The sequence below is a fragment of the Prionailurus bengalensis genome, chromosome E2 (genome assembly GCF_016509475.1).
Source record: "Prionailurus bengalensis isolate Pbe53 chromosome E2, Fcat_Pben_1.1_paternal_pri, whole genome shotgun sequence".
In the NCBI taxonomy this organism is placed as follows: domain Eukaryota; kingdom Metazoa; phylum Chordata; class Mammalia; order Carnivora; family Felidae; genus Prionailurus; species Prionailurus bengalensis.
The window spans coordinates 7,308,834-7,328,153 of NC_057352.1; the positions used below are offsets into that span (position 1 = coordinate 7,308,834).

Genomic DNA, 19,320 nt, shown 5'->3' on the forward strand with positions numbered 1-19,320 from the left:
TCTCAACAAGATACTAGCAAATTGAGTTCAACAGCATATAAAAAGAATTATTCACCATGATCAAGTGGGATTCATTCCTGGGCTACAAGGCTGGTTCAACATTCACAAATCAATGTGATACATTACATTAATAAAAGAAAAGATAAGAACCATATGATCCCATCAATCGATGCAGAAAAAGCATTTGACAAAATTCAGCATCCTTTCTTAATAAAAACCCTCGAGAAAGTCGGGATAAAAGGAACATACTTAAACATCATAAAAGTCATTTATGAAAAGCCCTCAGCTAATACCATCCTCAATGGAGAAAAACTCAGAGCTTTCTCCCTGAGATCAGGAACACGACAGGGATGTCCACTCTCACCACTGTTGTTTAACATAGTGCTGGAAGTTCTGGCATCAGCAATCAGACAACAAAAGGAAATCAAAGGCATCAAAATCGGGAAAGATGAAGTTAAGCTTTCACTTTTTGCAGATGACATGATATTATACATGGAAAACCCGACAGACTCCACCATAAGTCTGCTAGAACTGATACATGAATTCAGCAAAGTCGCAGGATACAAAATCAATGTACAGAAATCAGTTACATTCTTATACACTAATAATGAAGCAACAGAAAGACAAAGAAACTGATCCCATCTACAATTGCACCAAGAATCACAAAATACCTAGGAATTAACCTAAGATGTAAAAGATCTGTATGCTGAAAACTATAGAAAACTTATGAAAGAAACTGAAGAAGATACAAAAAAATGGAAAAGCATTCCGTGCTCATGGGTTGGAAGAATAAATATTGTCAAAATGTCAATACTAGCCAAAGCTATCTACACATTCAATACAATCCCAATAAAACTGCACCAGCATTCTTCTCGAAGCTAGAACAAGCAATCCTAACATTTGTATGGAACCACAAAAGGCCCCAAATAGCCAAAGTAATTTTGAAGAAGAAGACCGAAGTGGGAGGCATCACAATCCCAGACTTCAGCCTCTACTACAAAGCTGTAATCATCAAGACAGCATGGTATTGGCACAAAAACAGACATATAGACCAATGGAATAGAATAGAAACCCCAGAACTAGACCCACAAACGTATGGCCAACTAATCTTTGACAAAGCAGCAAAGAACATCCAATGGAAAAAAGACAGTCTCTTTAACAAATGGTGCTGGGAGAACTGGACAGCAACATGCAGAAGGATGAAACTAGACCACTTTCTTACACCATTCACAAAAATAAACTCAAATGGATAAAGGACCTGAATGTGAGCCAGGAAACCATCAAAATCCTAGAGGAGAAAGCAGGAAGAGACCTCTCTGACCTCAGCCACAGCAATTTCTTACTTGACACATCCCCAAAGGCAAGCGAATTAAAAGTAAAAATGAACTACTGGGACCTCATGAAGATAAAAAGCTTCTGCACAGCAAAGGAAACAATCAACAAAACTGAAAGGCAACCAACGGAATGGGAAAAGATATTTGCAAATGACATATCAGACAAAGGGCTAGTATCCAAAACTTATAAAGAACTCACCAAACTCCACACCCAAAAAACAAATAATCCAGTGAAGAAATGGGCAGAAAACATGAATAGACACCTCTCTAAAGAAGACATCCAGATGACCAACAGGCACATGAAAAGATGCTCAACGTTGCTCCTCATCAGGGAAATACAAATCAAAACTACACTGAGATACCACCTCATGCCAGTCAGAGTGGCTAAAATGAACAAATCAGGAGACTATAGATGGTGGTGAGGATGTGGAGAAACGGGAACCCTCTTGCACTGTCGGTAGGAATGCAAACTGGTGCAGCCGCTCTGGAAAACAGTGTGGAGGTTCCTCAGAAAATTAAAAATAGACCTACCCTATGACCCAGCAATAGCACTGCTAGGAATTTACCCAAGGGATACAGGAGTGCTGATGCATAGGGGCACTTGTACCCCAATGTTTATAGCAGCACTCTCAACAATAGCCAAATCATGGAAAGAGCCTAAATGTCCATCAACTGATGAATAAATAAAGAAATTGTGGTTTATATACACAATGGAGTACTACGTGGCAATGAGAAAGAACGAAATATGGCCCTTTGTAGCAACATGGATGGAACTGGAGAGTGTGATGCTAAGTGAAATAAGCCATACAGAGAAAGACAGATACCATATGGTTTCACTCTTATGCGGATCCTGAGAAACTTAACAGAAACCCATGGGGGAGGGAAAGGGAAGAAAAAAAAAGTTAGGGAGGGAGGGAGCCAAACCATAAGAGACTCTTAAAAACTGAGAATAAACTGAGGGTTGATGGGGCGGGGGGGGAGGGAGGGTGGGCGATGGGCATTGAGGAGGGCACCTGTTGGGATGAGCACTGGGTGTTGTATAGAAACCAATTTGACAATATCTTTCATATAAAAAGACAAACAAAACAAAAAAACAAAAAGACAGTAACAGTGTTGGCAGTGATGTGGAGACCAAAGGACCTTCACGCACTGTGGGTGGAAATGTAAATGGGTGCAGCCACTGTGGAAAACAGCATGAAGGTCCCCTAAAAATTAAAAATAGAAATACCACACAATCCAGTATTTCCGCTACTGGATATTTACCCAAAGAAAATGGAAACACTGCCTTGAAAAGGTTAGGACTTGTCGAAGTCCTAACCCCCAGTACCTCAGAGTGTGCCTGTATTTGGAGACACAGTCTTTTAAGAGGTAAGCTATGTTTATTGCAGCATTATTTACACCAGCCAAGATATGGAAGCAACCTAAGTATCTATCAACAGGTGAACGGATAAAGAAGATGTGGGGTGCGTATAAACGTTAGACATACGTGTGTGTATTTACCGTGAATAGACCAGGAGGGTCTTGTGCTAAGTGAAATAAGTCAGAGACGAATACCGTATGATTTTACCTGTATGTGGAATCTAAAAAACAAAACGGTTGAACAAGCAAAGCAGAAACAGACCCATAAACACAGAGAACCAGTGGTTGCCGAAGGGGAGGAGGATGGGGAGATTGGCAAAGGTGGGGAGTGGGGAGTACAGGCTTCCAGCTATGGAACCAGTGAGTCTCAAGGATAAAAGATACAGCGTAGCGAACACTTGTGGTGACAGATGATAGCACTTGTCAATTTAATATGTTGTACGCTTGTTACCAACGTAACATTGTGTCACTACACTCCAATTTAAAAAGACCAATAAAGCAACGACAACGTAAAAAATACAAATTAAAGCAGCCGTGGCATCTATTTATTTTTGATCAGATTAACAGGCTTAAAAAGTAGAGAATAACAACACAATATTGGCAGAAGCCGAGGGAAGACCACGATGAACAGACTAGGTGAAATGTTGGTGGCAAATAGCCTAAGACGAACAGAGAAGCTGAGTGAAAATCTGAATTAGCAACGGGAGGATCTACTGAAACGGCAAAACGAAAACCAGGGCAAGCCGGCAAAATTATTTTCATCATCTAAAAGGAAATGAGCCGATATGAAGTAACATGTGTCATAACACCCACTTGAACACGCTTTCAATCCTGCTCTTAACAGTTCAACACATATCAAGGCAAAAGGAAAGGCATTTACCTACGATGTACTGTTTGTCACCGTTTATGGGCTTAACTGTGTCTCCCCTCCAAGCTCCCCGCACCCAAGAAAATTCTTATGGCCAAGTCCTAACCCCCAGTACCATGGAGACATGGTCTTTTAAAAGCCTGGGTGTCTCAAGGGGCGCCTGGGTGGCTCAGTCGGTTAAGCGTCCGACTTCAGCTCAGGTCACGATCTCACGGTCCGTGGGTTCGAGCCCCGCGTCTGGCTCTGGGCTGATGGCTCAGAGCCTGGAGCCTGTTTCAGATTCTGTGTCTCCCTCTCTCTCTGCCCCTCCCCCGTTCATGCTCTGTCTCTCTCTGTCTCAAAAATAAATAAAAAAGGTAAAAAATAAAAAAATAATAAAAGCGTGGGTGTCTCAGTTGGTTGTCTGTCTGTCTGACTTTGGCTCAGGTCATGATCTCGTGGTTTGTGGGTTCAGAGCTTGGAACCTGCTACGGATTCTGTGTATGTGTGTGTGTGTCTCTCTCTCTCTCTGCCCCACCCTCCTCCACTCGCATTGTCTCTACCTCTCTCTCAAAAATAAAGAAACATTCAAAAAAAATAAATAAAAGAGGTAACCAAGTTAAAATGAGGTCAGTAGAGTGGGCTCTGATCCTGTATGACTGGGGGTCCTGATAAAAGATTAAGGGGCACCTGGGTGGCTCAGCTGGTTAAGCCGCTAGTTTAGCAGCTGACTTGATTTCAGCTCAGGTCTCGATCTCAGTTCATGAAATCGAGCTGCTCCCCAGTGAGGAGCCTGCTTTGGATCCTCTCTCCCTCTCTCAAAATAAATAAGTAAACATTAAGGGAAAAAAAGAAAAAAAGAAAAAAAAAAAAGGAAAGGAAATGAGACACAGACCCCCACAGAGGGCAGATCACACGAGGACAGTCAGAAGCCATCCATCTACAAGCCAGGGAGAGAGGCCTCAGAAGAAGAACCCTGCTGACGTCTTGACTTTGCATTTCCAGCCCCTGGAATCATGAGAAAATACATTTCTGTTGTTCATGCCACCCAGGCTGTAGCACTTCGTGACGGCAGCCCGAGCAAACTAACAGTCACACAACAAAGATCTTGGACAGTTCTGGGTGAAATTTGGGTGTTTTACCTTTTCATTTTTGGCATGCCTTTTAGGGGGCACCTGGGTGGCTCAGTAGGTTAAGCGTCTGACTCCTGATTTCAGGTCATGACTTCACGGTTTGGGAGTTCAAGCCCCACATCAGGCTCTGTGTGGACAGTGCAGAGCCTGCTTGGGATTCTCTGTCTTCCTCTCTCTGCCCCTTCCCTGCTCACGCTCTCACTCTCAAAAAGAAATAAACGTTTTAAGTTTTTATTTATGTATTTGAGAGAGAGACAGTGCAAACAGGAGGGGCAGGGAGAGAGCAGAGAGAGAGCCAAAGAATCAGAAGCAGGCTCCAGGCTCTGAGCTGTCAGCACAGAGCCCGATGAGGGGCTCAAACCCTCGAACCCCGATATCATGACCTCAGTCGAAGTCAGACATTTAACCAACAGAGCCACCCAGGCACCCCAAAAAATAAACATTTTTAAAAAAAAGAATGACTTTTAAATATCTGCGGCAATATCTTTTAATTTTTAAATGATTTTTACTCGGCATTTATTTTTAATAGTTTTAATGTTCTTCGATGTTTTCTATTATCAAATGTTTCTGTCAGGTGGAGTGGATTTTAAACATAATTGAAATATATAATCTTCTCACAGTATGTTGGTTCACAGTGGTAATAACCCATGCATTTACTATACTTAAAAAACAGGACATCTCGGGGCGCCTGGGTGGCGTAGTCGGTTAAGCGTCCGATTTCAGCTCAGGTCACGATCTCTCAGTCCATGAGTTCGAGCCCCGCGTCGGGCTCTGGGCTGATGGCTCAGAGCCTGGAGCCTGCTTCCGATTCTGTGTCTCCCTCTCTCTCTGCCCCTCCCCTGTTCATGCTCTGTCTCTCTCTGTCTCAAAAGTAAAAAAACGTGGAAAAAAAAAAATTTAAAAAAAAAAAAAAAAAAACAGGACATCTCTCTGTAACTGATTATAAACCCATCACAAGGCAGTGACACACGGTTTATTATTATGGCCACCCATTACTGTTTTAAAACACACAATGTCTTGGGGCGCCTGGGTGGCTCAGTCGGTTAAGCGGCTGACTTTGGCTCAGGTCATGATCTCGCGGTCCGTGAGTTCGAGCCCTGCGTCGGGCTCTGTGCTGACAGCTCAGAGCCTAGAGCCTGTTTCGGATTCTGTGTCTCCCTCTCTCTCTGCTCCTCCCCTGCTCACACTATCTCTCTCTCAAAAATAAATAAACATTGGGGCGCCTGGGTGGCTCAGTCGGTTAAGCAGCCGACTTCGGCTCAGGTCATGATCTCACAGCCCGTGAGTTCGAGCCCCACGTCGGGCTCTGTGCTGACAGCTCAGAGCCTGGAGCCTGTTTCGGATTCTGTGTCTCCCTCTCTCTGACCCTCCCCCGTTCATGCTCTGTCTGTCTCAAAAATAAATAAACGTTAAAAAAAAAAAATTAAAAAAAACACACACACACACACAATGTCTTTAAATACACAGACTAACTTGTAATTTAGGAAGTCTTGAGTATACCCAAGAATCTTTCTTTCTTATTTCCATATATTAAATATTAATATCTGGGGCAACTTAGAAACACTATTCTCTGGCATTTTTATTCATCTTGAAAACAGGAAAACCCACACGTGTCCTTAAGAGGCAGTTCTCGCTCTAGTATCCTATGTTCCTGTAACCCATGCGGAGACGGGAAACCAAGCAAACCCCTGCCAGCAGGTAAAGAAAGAGAAGTCAGGTAGGGGGCAAGCAGCTGAGAACATGCGGACACACCCAGTGGTGGATGAAGTTTCGCATTTCCCTGCCAGTGGCTGGGGCTTCTCACCTGCATCAGGAGCTACCTTTTCCTCTTCCTCTGCCCCAGGGCCAAGCCTCCCCTCCATCGGCCCGGTTTGGTTTCCTCTACAATACAGATGGCCTGTGAACGAGGAGACACCAGCCCCCGCGGCCCGCTCTCAGCAGGCGGATGCACATGGTCTGAGCGACACAAAGTCCAGAATCTGCTGCTTTCTGTATCTGCCCTCAATTTCTGGAAACTGTCCCTGGAGTGGCTCCTGCTTACCTCGCATGGTCCATCCTGCTCCTCTGAACCCAGGGCCTGGGACCTCTGGGGCAAATTCTCACCAGCAGTCATGTCTCCTCTTGGCTTCACTTCTCGGTCTCTCTTGTGGGCAAGTCCTTTCTTCCCGGGAGCCCAAAGCTGGGTGGGCATCTGGAGGCTTCAGTCAGAGCTGCGGGGGAGAGTCTGGCTGGGCTTCTAAGGAGACCGGCAGCGTCATTGGTGTGGTCTGATCCGGGGGCTCTGCAGAGCCACCGCGAAGTCCTGGAAAGGGAACACCCACACAGTCATTCATCGAACATTTGCTCCATGCAAGTATTTTCGAGAGTCCTTCGGGGAAGGCCACTGTGCTAGACATATATTTTTTTTAATGTTTATTTATTTCTTTTGAGAAAGAGAGGGAAACAGAATCCCAAGCAGGCTCCAAGCTGTCAGCACAGAGCCTGATGCGGGGCTCGATCCCACGACCCTGGGATCATGACCTGAGCCACGCTTAACTGACTGAGCCACCCAGGTGCCCCTATGCTAGATACTATTGATGTGGGATCATAAGGCAAGCCGACATCCGCAACCCCCACCCCCACCAGGTGGGATACATGTGATATCCCTCAGGCACTCATGGCTGCCCAAGAACAAAGGAAAAGGGAAAACGAATGGTTAACTGACCTGGTTAACTGACCGAGGTCACAGTCAAGCAGGACAGGAATCCCGTGGGTTTACATAAGTCTTGGTAAATTACAAGAAAAAGACAATCTTATCAATAGCCTAACCTCCAGAAACCCAGACTCAGTCTCCTGGAGCCTTAACATCACCCTCCCCTGCATAAAGATGTGGGGAACAAAGGCAAGAAGGAAACGGTAAATAAGATTAAATTTCCTTATAACCTGCAGTGCATGGAGGCCAGAGGGAAACATTCCTCCCAGAACTCCCTACAGTCTTAATGTTAATGCTTTGCTAGAGAAAAAACAACTTTAGCTTAACAACAAACAGCTAGGCTTCTAGTATCTTATGAGTCTTCTTTTCTTTAGCACATGAAAATCGTTTTTGGAAACCTCCCTTTTGCCTTTCCATCCCCCAACTCCATAGTATATAACCAGTCACCTGTCACAGCCCCAGTGCGGCTCTTTCTGCCCACGGGTCCTGTTCCCATGCTTTAATAAAATCACTATTGTGTATCAAAGACATCTGTCTCAAGATTTTTTTTTTAATGTTTATTTTTGAGAGAGAAAGAGAGAGAGAGAGAACACGTGCGTGCGTGCACCAGCGGGGGAGGGGCAGAGACAGAGAAAGAGGGAGACACAGAATCCGCAGCAGGCTGCAGGCTCTGAGCTGTCAGCACTGAGCCCGACGCGGGGTTCGAATCCAGAAACCGCGAGACCATGACCCGAGCCGAAGTCAGACGCTCAACCAAATGAGCCACACAGGCACCCCTGAAGATTTCTTGGCCGTCAGCTCTGAACCCCCACCACCACTCCAAAACCACACTGCTATGGAATAAAAGCTCAGAAGATCCCAGTTATTTTTTTAATGTTTATTTTTGAGAGAGAGAGAGACAGAGCATGAATGGGGGGAGGGTCAGAGAGAGAGGGAGACACAGAATCTGAAGCAGGCTCCAGGCTCTGAGCTGTCAGCACAGAGCCCGACGCGGGGCTCGAACTCACGGACCGCGAGATCATGACCTGAGCCGAAGTCGGACGCTTAACCGACTGAGCCACCCAGGCGCCCCAAGATCCTAATCACAGTAAGAGTTTGCTCTAGAGGACGGATGAATTGTAGCTCTGCCACCTTTTAGCTGTGAGAATATGAAGATGTTACTTTAACTGCAGCTTCCAAAATGGAAATGCAAGTTTTTATCACAGGCGACGGGAAACTGGTACATGCTGATGAGGCTTACGACGCCTCCAGCACCTGCGCGGCATGCGGTGAACGCTGGATAAAAATCAGCAAGTTAAGTAAGGTTATCAGGTACCTGGTTCTATTTGCACGTAACCCTGTCAACTAAACATTACCATCACGATTATACCCATTTTGTGGATGAGGAAACTGAAGCTGAGTGCCGTTACACAATTTGCCTTGCGGTCACTCAGTCCGCAGAAGGAAGGAAAGAGAACCAGACTTTCCTCCGCCTCCTTTTTTTTTTTTTAACGTATATTTTTCAATGTTTATTTATATTTGAGAGAGAGAGAGGGAGGCAGAGAGTGGGCGGGGAGGGGGGCAGAGAGAGAGAGAGGAAGACACAGAATCCGAAGCAGGCTCCAGGCTCCGAGCTGTCAGCACAGAGGCCGACTCGGGGCCCAAACTCACCAACCGTGAGATAATGACCCGAGCCGAAGTCAGATGCTTAACCGACTGAGCGCCCCAGGTGCCCCTCTCTTGTGTCTCCCAAATTGCACACAGCTGCCTCTATCCCACGTGGTCCCCTACCCGGTCAGCTTCCATAAACACCATCCATCTCTATCTCCCGTTGCCTTCAGAGAGCTGAGGCTTTGAGCCGGCCACGCTGGTGTGTCTAAGCTTCTGGACATTTCCGTGCCCATCCATAACACCCTAGACAGCCCGGACTTTTCTAACAAAGATAAAACTTAAATTTACTGTACTTATGGGGCGCCTGCGTGGCTCAGGCGGTTAAGCGCCTGACTCTTGGGTTTCAGTTCAGGTCATGATCTCAATGTTTTTGCGTTCGAGCCCAGCATCCGGCTACACACTGACCGAGCAGAGCCTGCTTGGGATTCTCTCTCCGCCCCTCCCCTGCTTGCTCTCTACCTCTCCCTCCCAAAATAAAGTAAGTTTACTGCACTTAACCCCTACCTTCACCCCAAAACCTGCAGACATGCATCAGGACCCCGATCACCTACCATGTCTTGACAATACATAATAAATTGCCTTCCAACGCTGCACCCAAATGCAGTCATGACAGCAAGGACCTCCAGAAATCCCCGAAGAGTGAACCACAGGATGGCCAGAAGGTCGCCTAATGCCTCCCCCGACACAACACGGTCACAGCCAGGCTCCACAGGCTGCCAAGAAAGGTCTCTCTCCCAGGCACTGAGTTGCACAGAACCCGGAATAATCCCCAACACCGGCTTCCAATTAATGCATCCCAATAGGAGATCCTCATCCATCTGTTCCACTGCCAATTTCTGACCCTTATCACGTCCACAAGGACCTAAGGAGAGACCGTGGAACCCCCCATAACAGATTCCCTAGGCCTCCAGTCGATGGGCTCCCATAAGCTACCCTCAGCGCCCCACTCTACTGATTTCTATAGGTCCCCAAGTACACTGGTCCCCGATGTTACAATGGGACCCTCCAAGTCCCCCAACCCCTGAAGCCGCTTGCCCCTGCATCAATCACTGCCTCCAGGGTGTCACTCCCCCAGCGTCCCCAGTGCCACCTGAGGCCCGTCCAAGAAGCCAGTTCGCCGTCCTCAAATGAACGACTGTCAAGGAGCAACAGTATAAAAGTTGGTATTAAAACACACTTGGAATTTAAGTTCCCTCCAAATACTTACACACACGGAAAACACGCAAAGACTGACAATGACCGAGCCAATCACCCAACTCAGATTAGCAGCCGCCGCCTACCCCACAGCTCCCGTCACTAAAGACCCCATCACTCGCAGACCCTCGCCACTCGTCCCCCGAGCCCGTCACACTCACCGCAAGCCGAGTTCCCCTCATTGGCCCCACAGGACGTCCACTGCTGACATCCTAAATCACCGCAGCGTCCCACGCAGGCGACGGACAGGTTAGACCCAGTTAACAACCTTAGCGAAATGGCCGCGCTGGCCCACTTCCGGCCTGGGTTCGATTCCCGTGGGCGTTTCTTGGCGCGCCGGCGATTGAATGGTGCGCAGGCTTAGTAGAAGCCGTGAGGCCACGCCCTGCCAGTAGTTATCATGGCGTACTACAGTCTATTCGGCGGGCCATCTTCTTACAGCGGTTGTCAAGGGAAGGACATGGCCGCGTCCATGAGGATTATGATACCGGAGGCCGCCATTTTCCAAAGACTTCCATTCCGTACAGCCAGGGAGGGCGTTTGCAACCTCACCAAGTCTTAGGATCCATCCCACCTTGGCAGATGTATTACTTACTTGTTTGTATATGTATTTCTAGGAGAAACTGGCATTGTATATCCCGAAAAATACTTTTTCTTTGTATTTTCACACTGATTTAAAACTCCACACTCAGGAGGTGCCTGGCTGGCTCAGTTGGTGGAGCATGCGACTCTTGATCTCTGGGTTGTGAGTTGGAGTCCCACAATGGGTGTAGAGTTTTACTTAAAAATAAAATCTTAAGAAATAAACAATTTTAAAGAAAGCTTTAAAAAATGAAAAATAAATAACTGCTCAAAATCCAGGTGTTCTGCTCCCTCTTCCCTACCACAACTCACCCTGCAACACAGATGCTAATGGTGAAAGGCAAATGGGATCCCAGAGGGTGTTGAGTCTGGCACTCAAACTCTCCATCCATCACCAGATTCCCCTGGAGGCAGCTGGGACCCCAGGCTCTGAGGACTGGGTAGGCTGGGGGCTTGCTTCTCAAGGGTCCAGCTTAGTCTGGCAGGAGTTGCTGACAATCACAGAGACCAAACACAGGGACTGGCCCTTCAGGACTGATAGAGAGGAGCCATTCCCCAGTGCGCTGCAGCTGTGGTAAGAAAATGGTAGAGACAGAAAGAGAGACAAAGCCAGACCTAGTGTTCAGAAGTAATTCCTCTTTCTGTTTCTCAGTCCCCATTGTCTATTTATTTACAAAGTTCTGTAGGCATTTGCTGTTGTGGGGAACAAAGGCAGGAGGAAAAGTAGATAAAATTAAATTTCCTTATAACCTGCAGCCCATTGACAGATACTTGAGACAGGTGAGTAGGATGTTCCTCTAGGAACTCCCGACTGTTTTAATGTTACTGCTTTGCTAGAGGGAAAAACAATCTTAGCTTGCGGGTAGCTAAGACTTCCGGGATCCCTCACATCTTCTTTAGCATATGAAAATCCTTTTGGAAACTTCCCCCAATCTTTACTTCTCCCAATTCCCAAGTATGTAATCAGTCACTCCTCACAACCCCAACGCAGCTCTTTCTGCCCTTGGGTCCTGTCCCCGTGCTTTAATATAAAAACCCTTTTGTGCCCCAAAGACATCTCAAGAATTCTTGGTGATCAGCTCCAAACTCCAACATTTCCACATCATTTACTGCAGTATGTATAATAATTCAGTACAAAGGTTCTGGAGCTGGACTCCCTGGGTTTGAAGCCAGCTGTTCAGATTTGGGCAAGTTAGTTAACCCCTCTGTTCTTCAGTTTCTTGTTTCATAAAGTTGTGCTTTTGGCGGGGTACCTAACCCGATTTGTGTGAGAGCCGGTGGCGGCATGGGTAGTGAAAGAATCCACCCAAGGCAGAACAAGGAAATAGAAGTTTAATGAATACACCAGAAGGGGACTGGGGAAAGACAGTGAGGGAGACACTGTCTGCAGGGAGGTAGTGGGTGGGGGCTGTATTTAAAGGTGTAAGACCCTTGGGGCGTCTGGGTGGCTCAGTCGATTGAGAGGCTCAGGTCATGATCTAGCAGTCTGTGAGTTGGAGCCCTGCGTCAGGCTCTGTGCTGGCAGCTCAGAGCCTGGAGCCTGCTTCCAATTCTATGTCTCCCTCTCTCTCTCTGCCCCTCCCCTGCTTGCTCTCTGTCTCTCTCTCTCTCAAAAATAATAAACATTAGGGGCGCCTGGGTGGCGCAGTCGGTTAAGCGTCCGACTTCAGCCGGGTCACGATCTCGTGGTCAGGGAGTTCGAGCCCCGCGTCGGACTCTGTGCTGGCAGCTCAGAGCCTGGAGCCTGCTTCCGATTCTGTGTCTCCCTCTCTCTCTCTGCCCCTCCCCTGCTTGCTCTCTGTCTCTCTCTCTCTCTCTCTCAAAAATAATAAACATTAAAAACGAATTTTAAGGGGGAAACCCCTTTTGGTATTTGGTAACTGTGCCTGGTTGTAAGTAACCCATTGATTAGTTAGGGCCTATGGATATTTTGAGGTGGGTCACCTTGATGTGGGAGCAGAAGGCAAGCCTTCACCCCACAAACACCCTGCCAGGTGGGATATGTGTGATATCCCTCAGGGACTCCCGGCTGCCCAAGAATAAAGGAAAGGGGGAAATGAATGGTTAACTGACAGAGAGCACAGTCATGCAGGACAGGAGTCTCCATCAGTTTACCTATGTCTTAGCAAATTACAAGAAAAAGGCAATCTTCCAGAAACCCATAGACTCAGTTCCCTGGAGCCCTAACATCACCCTCCTCTCCATAGTGATGTGGGGAACAAAGGCAAGAAGGAGATGGGAGGTAAAATTAGATTTCCTCATAACCTACAGCCCATTGACAAATACTTGAGGCAAATACAGAGTAGAACATTTCTCCAGGAACCCCCTACTGTCCAAAAGTTAATGTCCTACAGGAGGGAAAACAACCTTAGCTTAACAATAGCAAGGCCTCCCTTATCTTAGGAGTCCTCTTTAGCACATGAAAGTCCTGGAGTCCTCCCTTTTGTCTTCCCTCCCCCAATTCCATAGTATATAATCAGTCACTCTTCACAATCCCAGTGTGGCTCTTTCTGCCCAAGGGTCCTGTCCTTTAATAAGTCACCTTTTTGCACCAAGGACATCTCAAGAATTCTTTCTTGGCCATCAGCTCCGGACCCCCACCATCACTGCCAAACCCCATCAGCCTGATGGGCCTGGTTGTTTTCAGTTGATGCTCTGTTGGTCTCTGCGGGCCCTTTCTCTATTCCATTGCTGTTGCCTAAAAGCAGCCTCTACAATGATCATATTCAAAATGTTTGAAACAGTGATTTTACATAATAAGAATGAGCTGTCACTGGAGAAAAATATTCTAATTCATTCATTCAACAAATATTAGGTTCCTATGATGTGCCCAAGGAAAAAAAAGTTAAGGATTTTATTTTTAAGTAATCTCTACACCCAACATGGTGCTAGACCTCACAACCCCAAGATCAAGAGTTGCACGCTCCACCAACTGAGCAAGCCAGGAGGCCTCCAAGAAAGACTTGTTGAATTTTTTTTAATGTATATTTATTTTTGAGAGATTGAGACAGAGTGGGAGCAGGCGAGGGGCAGAGAGAGAGGGAGACACAGAATCCGAAGCAGGTTCCATGCTCTGAGCTGTCAGCACAGAGCCCGAGGTGGGGCTCAAACCCACTAACTGTGAGATCGTGACCTGAGCTGAAATCAAGAATTGAATGCTTAACTGACTGAGCCCCCCAGGTACCCCTGTAGTTTAGTTTATAAGTCAACTTCTAATGCTGTCATTCCCAACTCTGAGATTATATATAACATACATATAATACACAATGTATGTGTGTATAAACACACATATTTCACATATTTATATTTATGCTTATATTTATATCCTGCCAAGTTGTCCTCTTTTCACCTCTGCCCTCCACATTTCCACACACACTCCTTCCCTCTTGCCTTACAGGATTCATTTCCACAACCTGAAAATCCAAGGCCATTTCAATCCACAGCTGTCTTTGCTCTGCTCTTCCTTCTTCCTGGCATGCTTTTCTACTCCAAAATCATCAGATGTACACTTCTACTTGTCCATCTTACTCTGCTTAAGTCCCTCTTCCTCCAGGAAGCCCCTCTTGATTGTTGTCTCATTGAGCTGCCTCCTTAGCCTGAGTTACTACATCACAACACTCGTCGTCATCATAAATTTCATTAAGCTTAGTCCAAATCTCCTGGTATTTTCTTTCTTTTTTCTTTCTTTTTCTTAGTAGTAGAGTTTGATTTTTCTGAGTTTGAGCCTTGACTACTCTCACTGTCTAGCACAATGACCTTTACCTGAGGGTGCCCGGAAATTTTACATGGAGACCATGTGGGTGTTGCCTCTCCAGGACTTTTTGGTGTCTCTGCAGAACCCCCAGGTCAGACCACATCACCGAGGCTGCAGGTCTCTTCACACCCCAGCCAGACTCTTCCCAGCAGCTCTGATGGGAGCCATCAGATGCTCACCCGGCCTGGGGGAAGTGGAGTTGTCAGCAAGAGAGACTGAGAGATAAAGCCCAAAGGACATGCCTGCTGAGGCCCCAGAGGAGCAGGATGGACTGTACAAGGTATGCAGAAGCTCCAGGAACAGTTCTCTAAAACTTGAGGGCAGACATAGGAAGCAGCAGATTCTGGGTTCCCTGCTCCTGAGATACTACTCAGCAATAAAACAAGTGACCCACTGATGTATATGATAGCATGCAGGCATCACAAGAAGCTAGATGTAAAAGAGTCTACAATATGATTCCATCTTATAAAGTCCTAGTGTGACCCAAACTAAGCTATGGCAATAGAAATCAGTAAAGGCTGCCTCAGGGAGGGAGCAGTATGATGGAAATGTGTGTAGAGATGAAAATATTCTACATCTTGATTGGGGGGGGTGGTGAATACATTTATCGAAACTCATTAAAACCTGGGTACTATATATAAATACACTATACAAAATGTATTTATTATACACAAATATATTTGCATGTTATATATGATGAGTATATGTCATGCATATATGATAACATGTATGTAAGATCGGGTAATGGTGGATACATGATATTATGCTTTTTTCCAAACCCATTAGACTGTACAATACACTAACAGAACCTTAGTTTGAACTATGGACTTTAGTTGATAATGATGTATCAATATTGAGTCCTTAATTGTAATAAATGTATTATGTTAATGCAAGATGTTAATAATAGGGGAGACCGTGATGAGAAGTGGGTATATATGGGAACTCTCTGTACCATCTGCTCAATTTTCTGTAAAATGAAAACTGTTCTAAAAAATAGTCTATTGGGGGGGGGGGGGGCAGTGCGCCTGGGTGGCTCAGTCGGTTAAGTGTCCAACTTCAGCTCAGGTCTCATAGTTTGTGAGTTTGAGCCCTGCGTCAGGCTCTGTGCTGACAGCTCAGAGCCCAGAGCCTGTTTCAGATGCTGTGTCTCCCTCTCCCTGCCCTCTTCTGCTCATGCTCTGTCTCTCTCTGTCTCTCTCAAAAATAAATAAACATAAAAAAATTAAAAAAAGAAACGGATGGGAAAAGTTGTTATAATCACACCAATGCAAAATAAAGAAAATATAAATATAAAACTACTTTTCTAACCTTGAATTAGCAAAAGTGAAAGAAAGTCCATCATACCAGGCACTCCTATGGGTTGTCTGCAGATTTAAATGCATTGGAACATGTTATGTTGGCTTCAAATAGAATTGGAAGAATCATCTCCACTTTCCACATAATGTATCAATGAGGAATGCATTTTGCTCTAAATTACGAGGCAGACTTTCAGGAACCTTAATAAATAAGGTTTTATTTTTCTTTCTTTCTTTCTTTTTTTATGTTTATTTATTTTTGAGGGGGCGGGGGGGGGGGAGATGAACAGGGGAGGGGAAGAGAGAGAGAAAGACACAGAATCTGAAGCAGGCTCTGAGCTATCAGCACAGAGCCAGACGCGGGGCTCGGACCCATGAATCCTGAGATCATGCCCTGAGCCAAAGTTGGCCACTTAACCGACTGAGCCACCCAGGCGCCCCAAGGGGCCTTTATTTTTCTCACAGAACACGATGTCTAGAGATGGGCTGCTAGGAGCTTCGATTTCAGCGGCTTGGCAGAGCCCACTAGACATTCTCCGGGGCAAATAAGGAGGAGGGAGAGGGGCCGGCTCCTCCCTGGTTTTCTCACTCCTAGGTGGGCCCAGTCCTGACTCAGCAGCTTTCCTGGACTGAGACCCTTCCACACCGCCCAGATATTCCTGAACTCGGGACCGAATCCTGCTTCAGCACCACGGACAGCGCCACACCCAGCTTTGTCTGGGTGGGAGAACGCGCTCCCCGGTGGGCAGGTGCTGGGAGAATTGAGAGGCTTGCTGACGGATTTGAACGGGATAGGTGCCCACCACCCCCGCTCCAGTCTAGCTTTGCCCTTCCTAGACTCCTTGACACCGCCGGAAAATTAGGGCCTTAGGGTCAGTCATACCCTTCGTGTGGGACTGCTCACATGCCCTTGGTTTCTTGCCTCTCAGGGCCAACTCCACCCCCAATCTCTTCTGAGATCCCTCCTTGTCTGGGATAAACCTTTATTCTCTTCCTCACCTCTTACAGGCAGGAAGGGATTCTCTCCCCAATAAGCTGATCTCTTCCTCCCCCTTCCCCTCCCCCTTCTCTTTCCCTCCCCTCCTGCTGTATCTCTCTCCCTCTTCCTCTCCACATGTCCCTCTTTCCTCCTCCTCCTCCTCCTCCTCCTCCTCCCCCTTTCCTCCTCCTCCTCCTCCTCCTCCTTCTTCTTCTTCTTCTTCTCTCTCTCTCTCTCTCTCTCACTCAGTCTCTGGCCAATACCCAAATGGAGCTCTGGAGGACTGAGAACAAGACTCACCACCCTTTCCTGATTCTAGCTGTGTCTCAAATCCTGAAAGATGGTTTAAAAATATGCCTCTGTGTCTGTCAGATAAATGAAGGAATGGAATATCAGGAGCTGACTGAGGCATTGTCTTTGGGAGCCAAGGAAGACATTCAAAGTGTTTAGGCACATGTGGGACCTTGCTTAGATTGGGAAGAGTTCTGTGACCTCAGAGATGGAGCACTGTCCATGGGAGACTGGGAGGCTAAGTGAGCCTCCATGGAGGAGAGGAATTGTGGCACCTGGAAGAGTGTGGGGGAAAAGGGGAGAGAGATTCTGTATGTGCAGAGCTCAAGGGAAATGTGAGAAGAGGTAAAGACCCAGTCACAAGTTCTACCTCACCCTGAACCCAGGCTACAGATTCAAGTCTGGAGCTGGAGTCAGGGCTCCAGGCTCAGTCCCAACCTCTATCCCTGCAGACGAATTCAACAGTTCAGCCAGTACTTCCTGAGGTCTCCAGGGTGGGTCTGACATGGAGAGGATTTGTTCTCAGGAGTATCTTGGTGTTCTGTTCCTCCATCTTCATAAGAGGGTCTCCAAGAGGGGCGCCTGGAAGGCTCAGTCGGTTAAGCATCTGACTTCAGCTCAGGTCATGATCTCATTATCTGTGGGTTTGAACCCCACATCAGGCTCTCTGCTGGCAGCATAGAGCCTGCTTCAGATCCTCTGTCTCCCTCTCTCTATCCTGTTCAAGCTCTCTCTCTTTCAAAACTAAACATTAAAAAAAAAAAAAAGAGGGTCTCCCAGACATTTAAACTCCACATCTCTCTTGAAGGAAGTGGACTGGTCTTCAGAAGTTGAGAGGCAGGGTTCTGGGGCACAGAAGGAAGGAAACCCCCTGCCCCCTCCCCCACACACAATGTGGTTCAGAGAGTTAAGGGCTCCACTTCCACTTCCTCTGCAGTGGCCTGAGGGAGAGAGAGGTCTCCCTGTTGAAGGGAGAAGCTGGGGACAGAAACCATCCACTGAATCCAGAAAGCATCCCCCCTTCTACCATCCCTCAGATGCCTCCCCCTCCAAGCTGGGAGAGGATAATCATAAAATGTTAAGGGAATCTATCTAGACTATTCTCTGCATCCCAGAGATGCCAATGCTGCTGTGGTGGTCACAACTGTGAGGGCAAGAGAGGTCTGAGGAAGAGGTCTGAGTGGGGCTGTGGTCAGACACTCTGCTTGCTACCATGGTCCCCGGAGGATGGTGTAAGTATGATTTGTATCCTTCCATCAGTGACAGTGAAGGAGGCCTGTGCCTCCTATCCCATTCTGGACCGACTTTGACCCATCCACACCCACCTTCAGATCCGAAAAACATCATAATCCTTCTCTGGCCACAGACCCTATCAAAACCAAAAAGTGAGAACCTCCTCTGGGAGGGGCCCCCAGTTGGTCTCTGAGCATCAGATTTCCCCAAATTCAGACGAGTGGAAATAGTTTACGATACAGAAATATGGGGGTGCCTGGCTGGCTCAGTTAGTGGAGCATACAACTCTTGATCTCGGGATTGTGGGTTTGAGCCCTAAGTTGGGTGTAGAGATTACTTCTTTAATCCGCACTCTTAGTGAGGAGCCCAATGAGGGGGTTGGAACTCATGAACTGTGAGATCATGACCTGAGCGGAAATTAAGAGTCAGATGCTTAACTGACTGAGCCACCCAGCCACCCCTGTGTAGAGATTACTAAAAAAAAAAAAAAAAAAAAAAAAAAAAAAAAAAAGGAAAGGAAAGGAAAGGATAGAGAAATATGGCTTTCAATATATGAGACTGTCTCTGAACATGACAAACAGCCAAAACTCCCCAGGAAAGAACCCCAGAGATGGGAACTCATCTCCTTATCTAGAGGGTGGAGAAGATGTACAGAGCCCTGAGGCTCATAGAAGGAGAGGACACTGTAGAGGTTGTACCCAGGATCACACTCCAGGGTCTGAGTCTTTTCCTCTTCTCCAGCTTGTACCAGATACCCCAAGTCTACACCCTTCTAACATGTAGTGCAGAGTCAATTTAGAATATAATTAGCACTTTGCAGGAGCTTGCGTAAGAGGATGATTCTCTCCTCCCCAGACCCCAAGACCCCCACCCCTGAGTACTCATTCATGTCTTCAGATCCCAAGATCACAACCCCAGCACTACACATCAGGTGACCTCCCCAGGTCTGTGATGGACATAACCATCTGAGAAGGTCA

General features: G+C 46.7%; 1 protein-coding gene across 1 annotated transcript in view; it reads right to left on the reverse strand.

Moving 5' to 3' along the window:
* The window catches only part of ZNF175 (zinc finger protein 175), a 34,600-nt gene extending 24,074 nt beyond the window's left edge, over positions 1-10,526 (reverse strand). The window contains exons 1-2 of the mRNA XM_043600190.1: positions 10,371-10,526; positions 6,715-6,975 (exon numbers count right to left, since the gene is read on the reverse strand). Of these exons, the coding sequence (XP_043456125.1) occupies positions 6,715-6,864 (150 nt within the window). The 5' untranslated portion in view covers positions 6,865-6,975; positions 10,371-10,526. The remainder of the gene's footprint in view (positions 1-6,714; positions 6,976-10,370) is intronic.
* Positions 10,527-19,320: the final 8,794 nt, after the last annotated feature.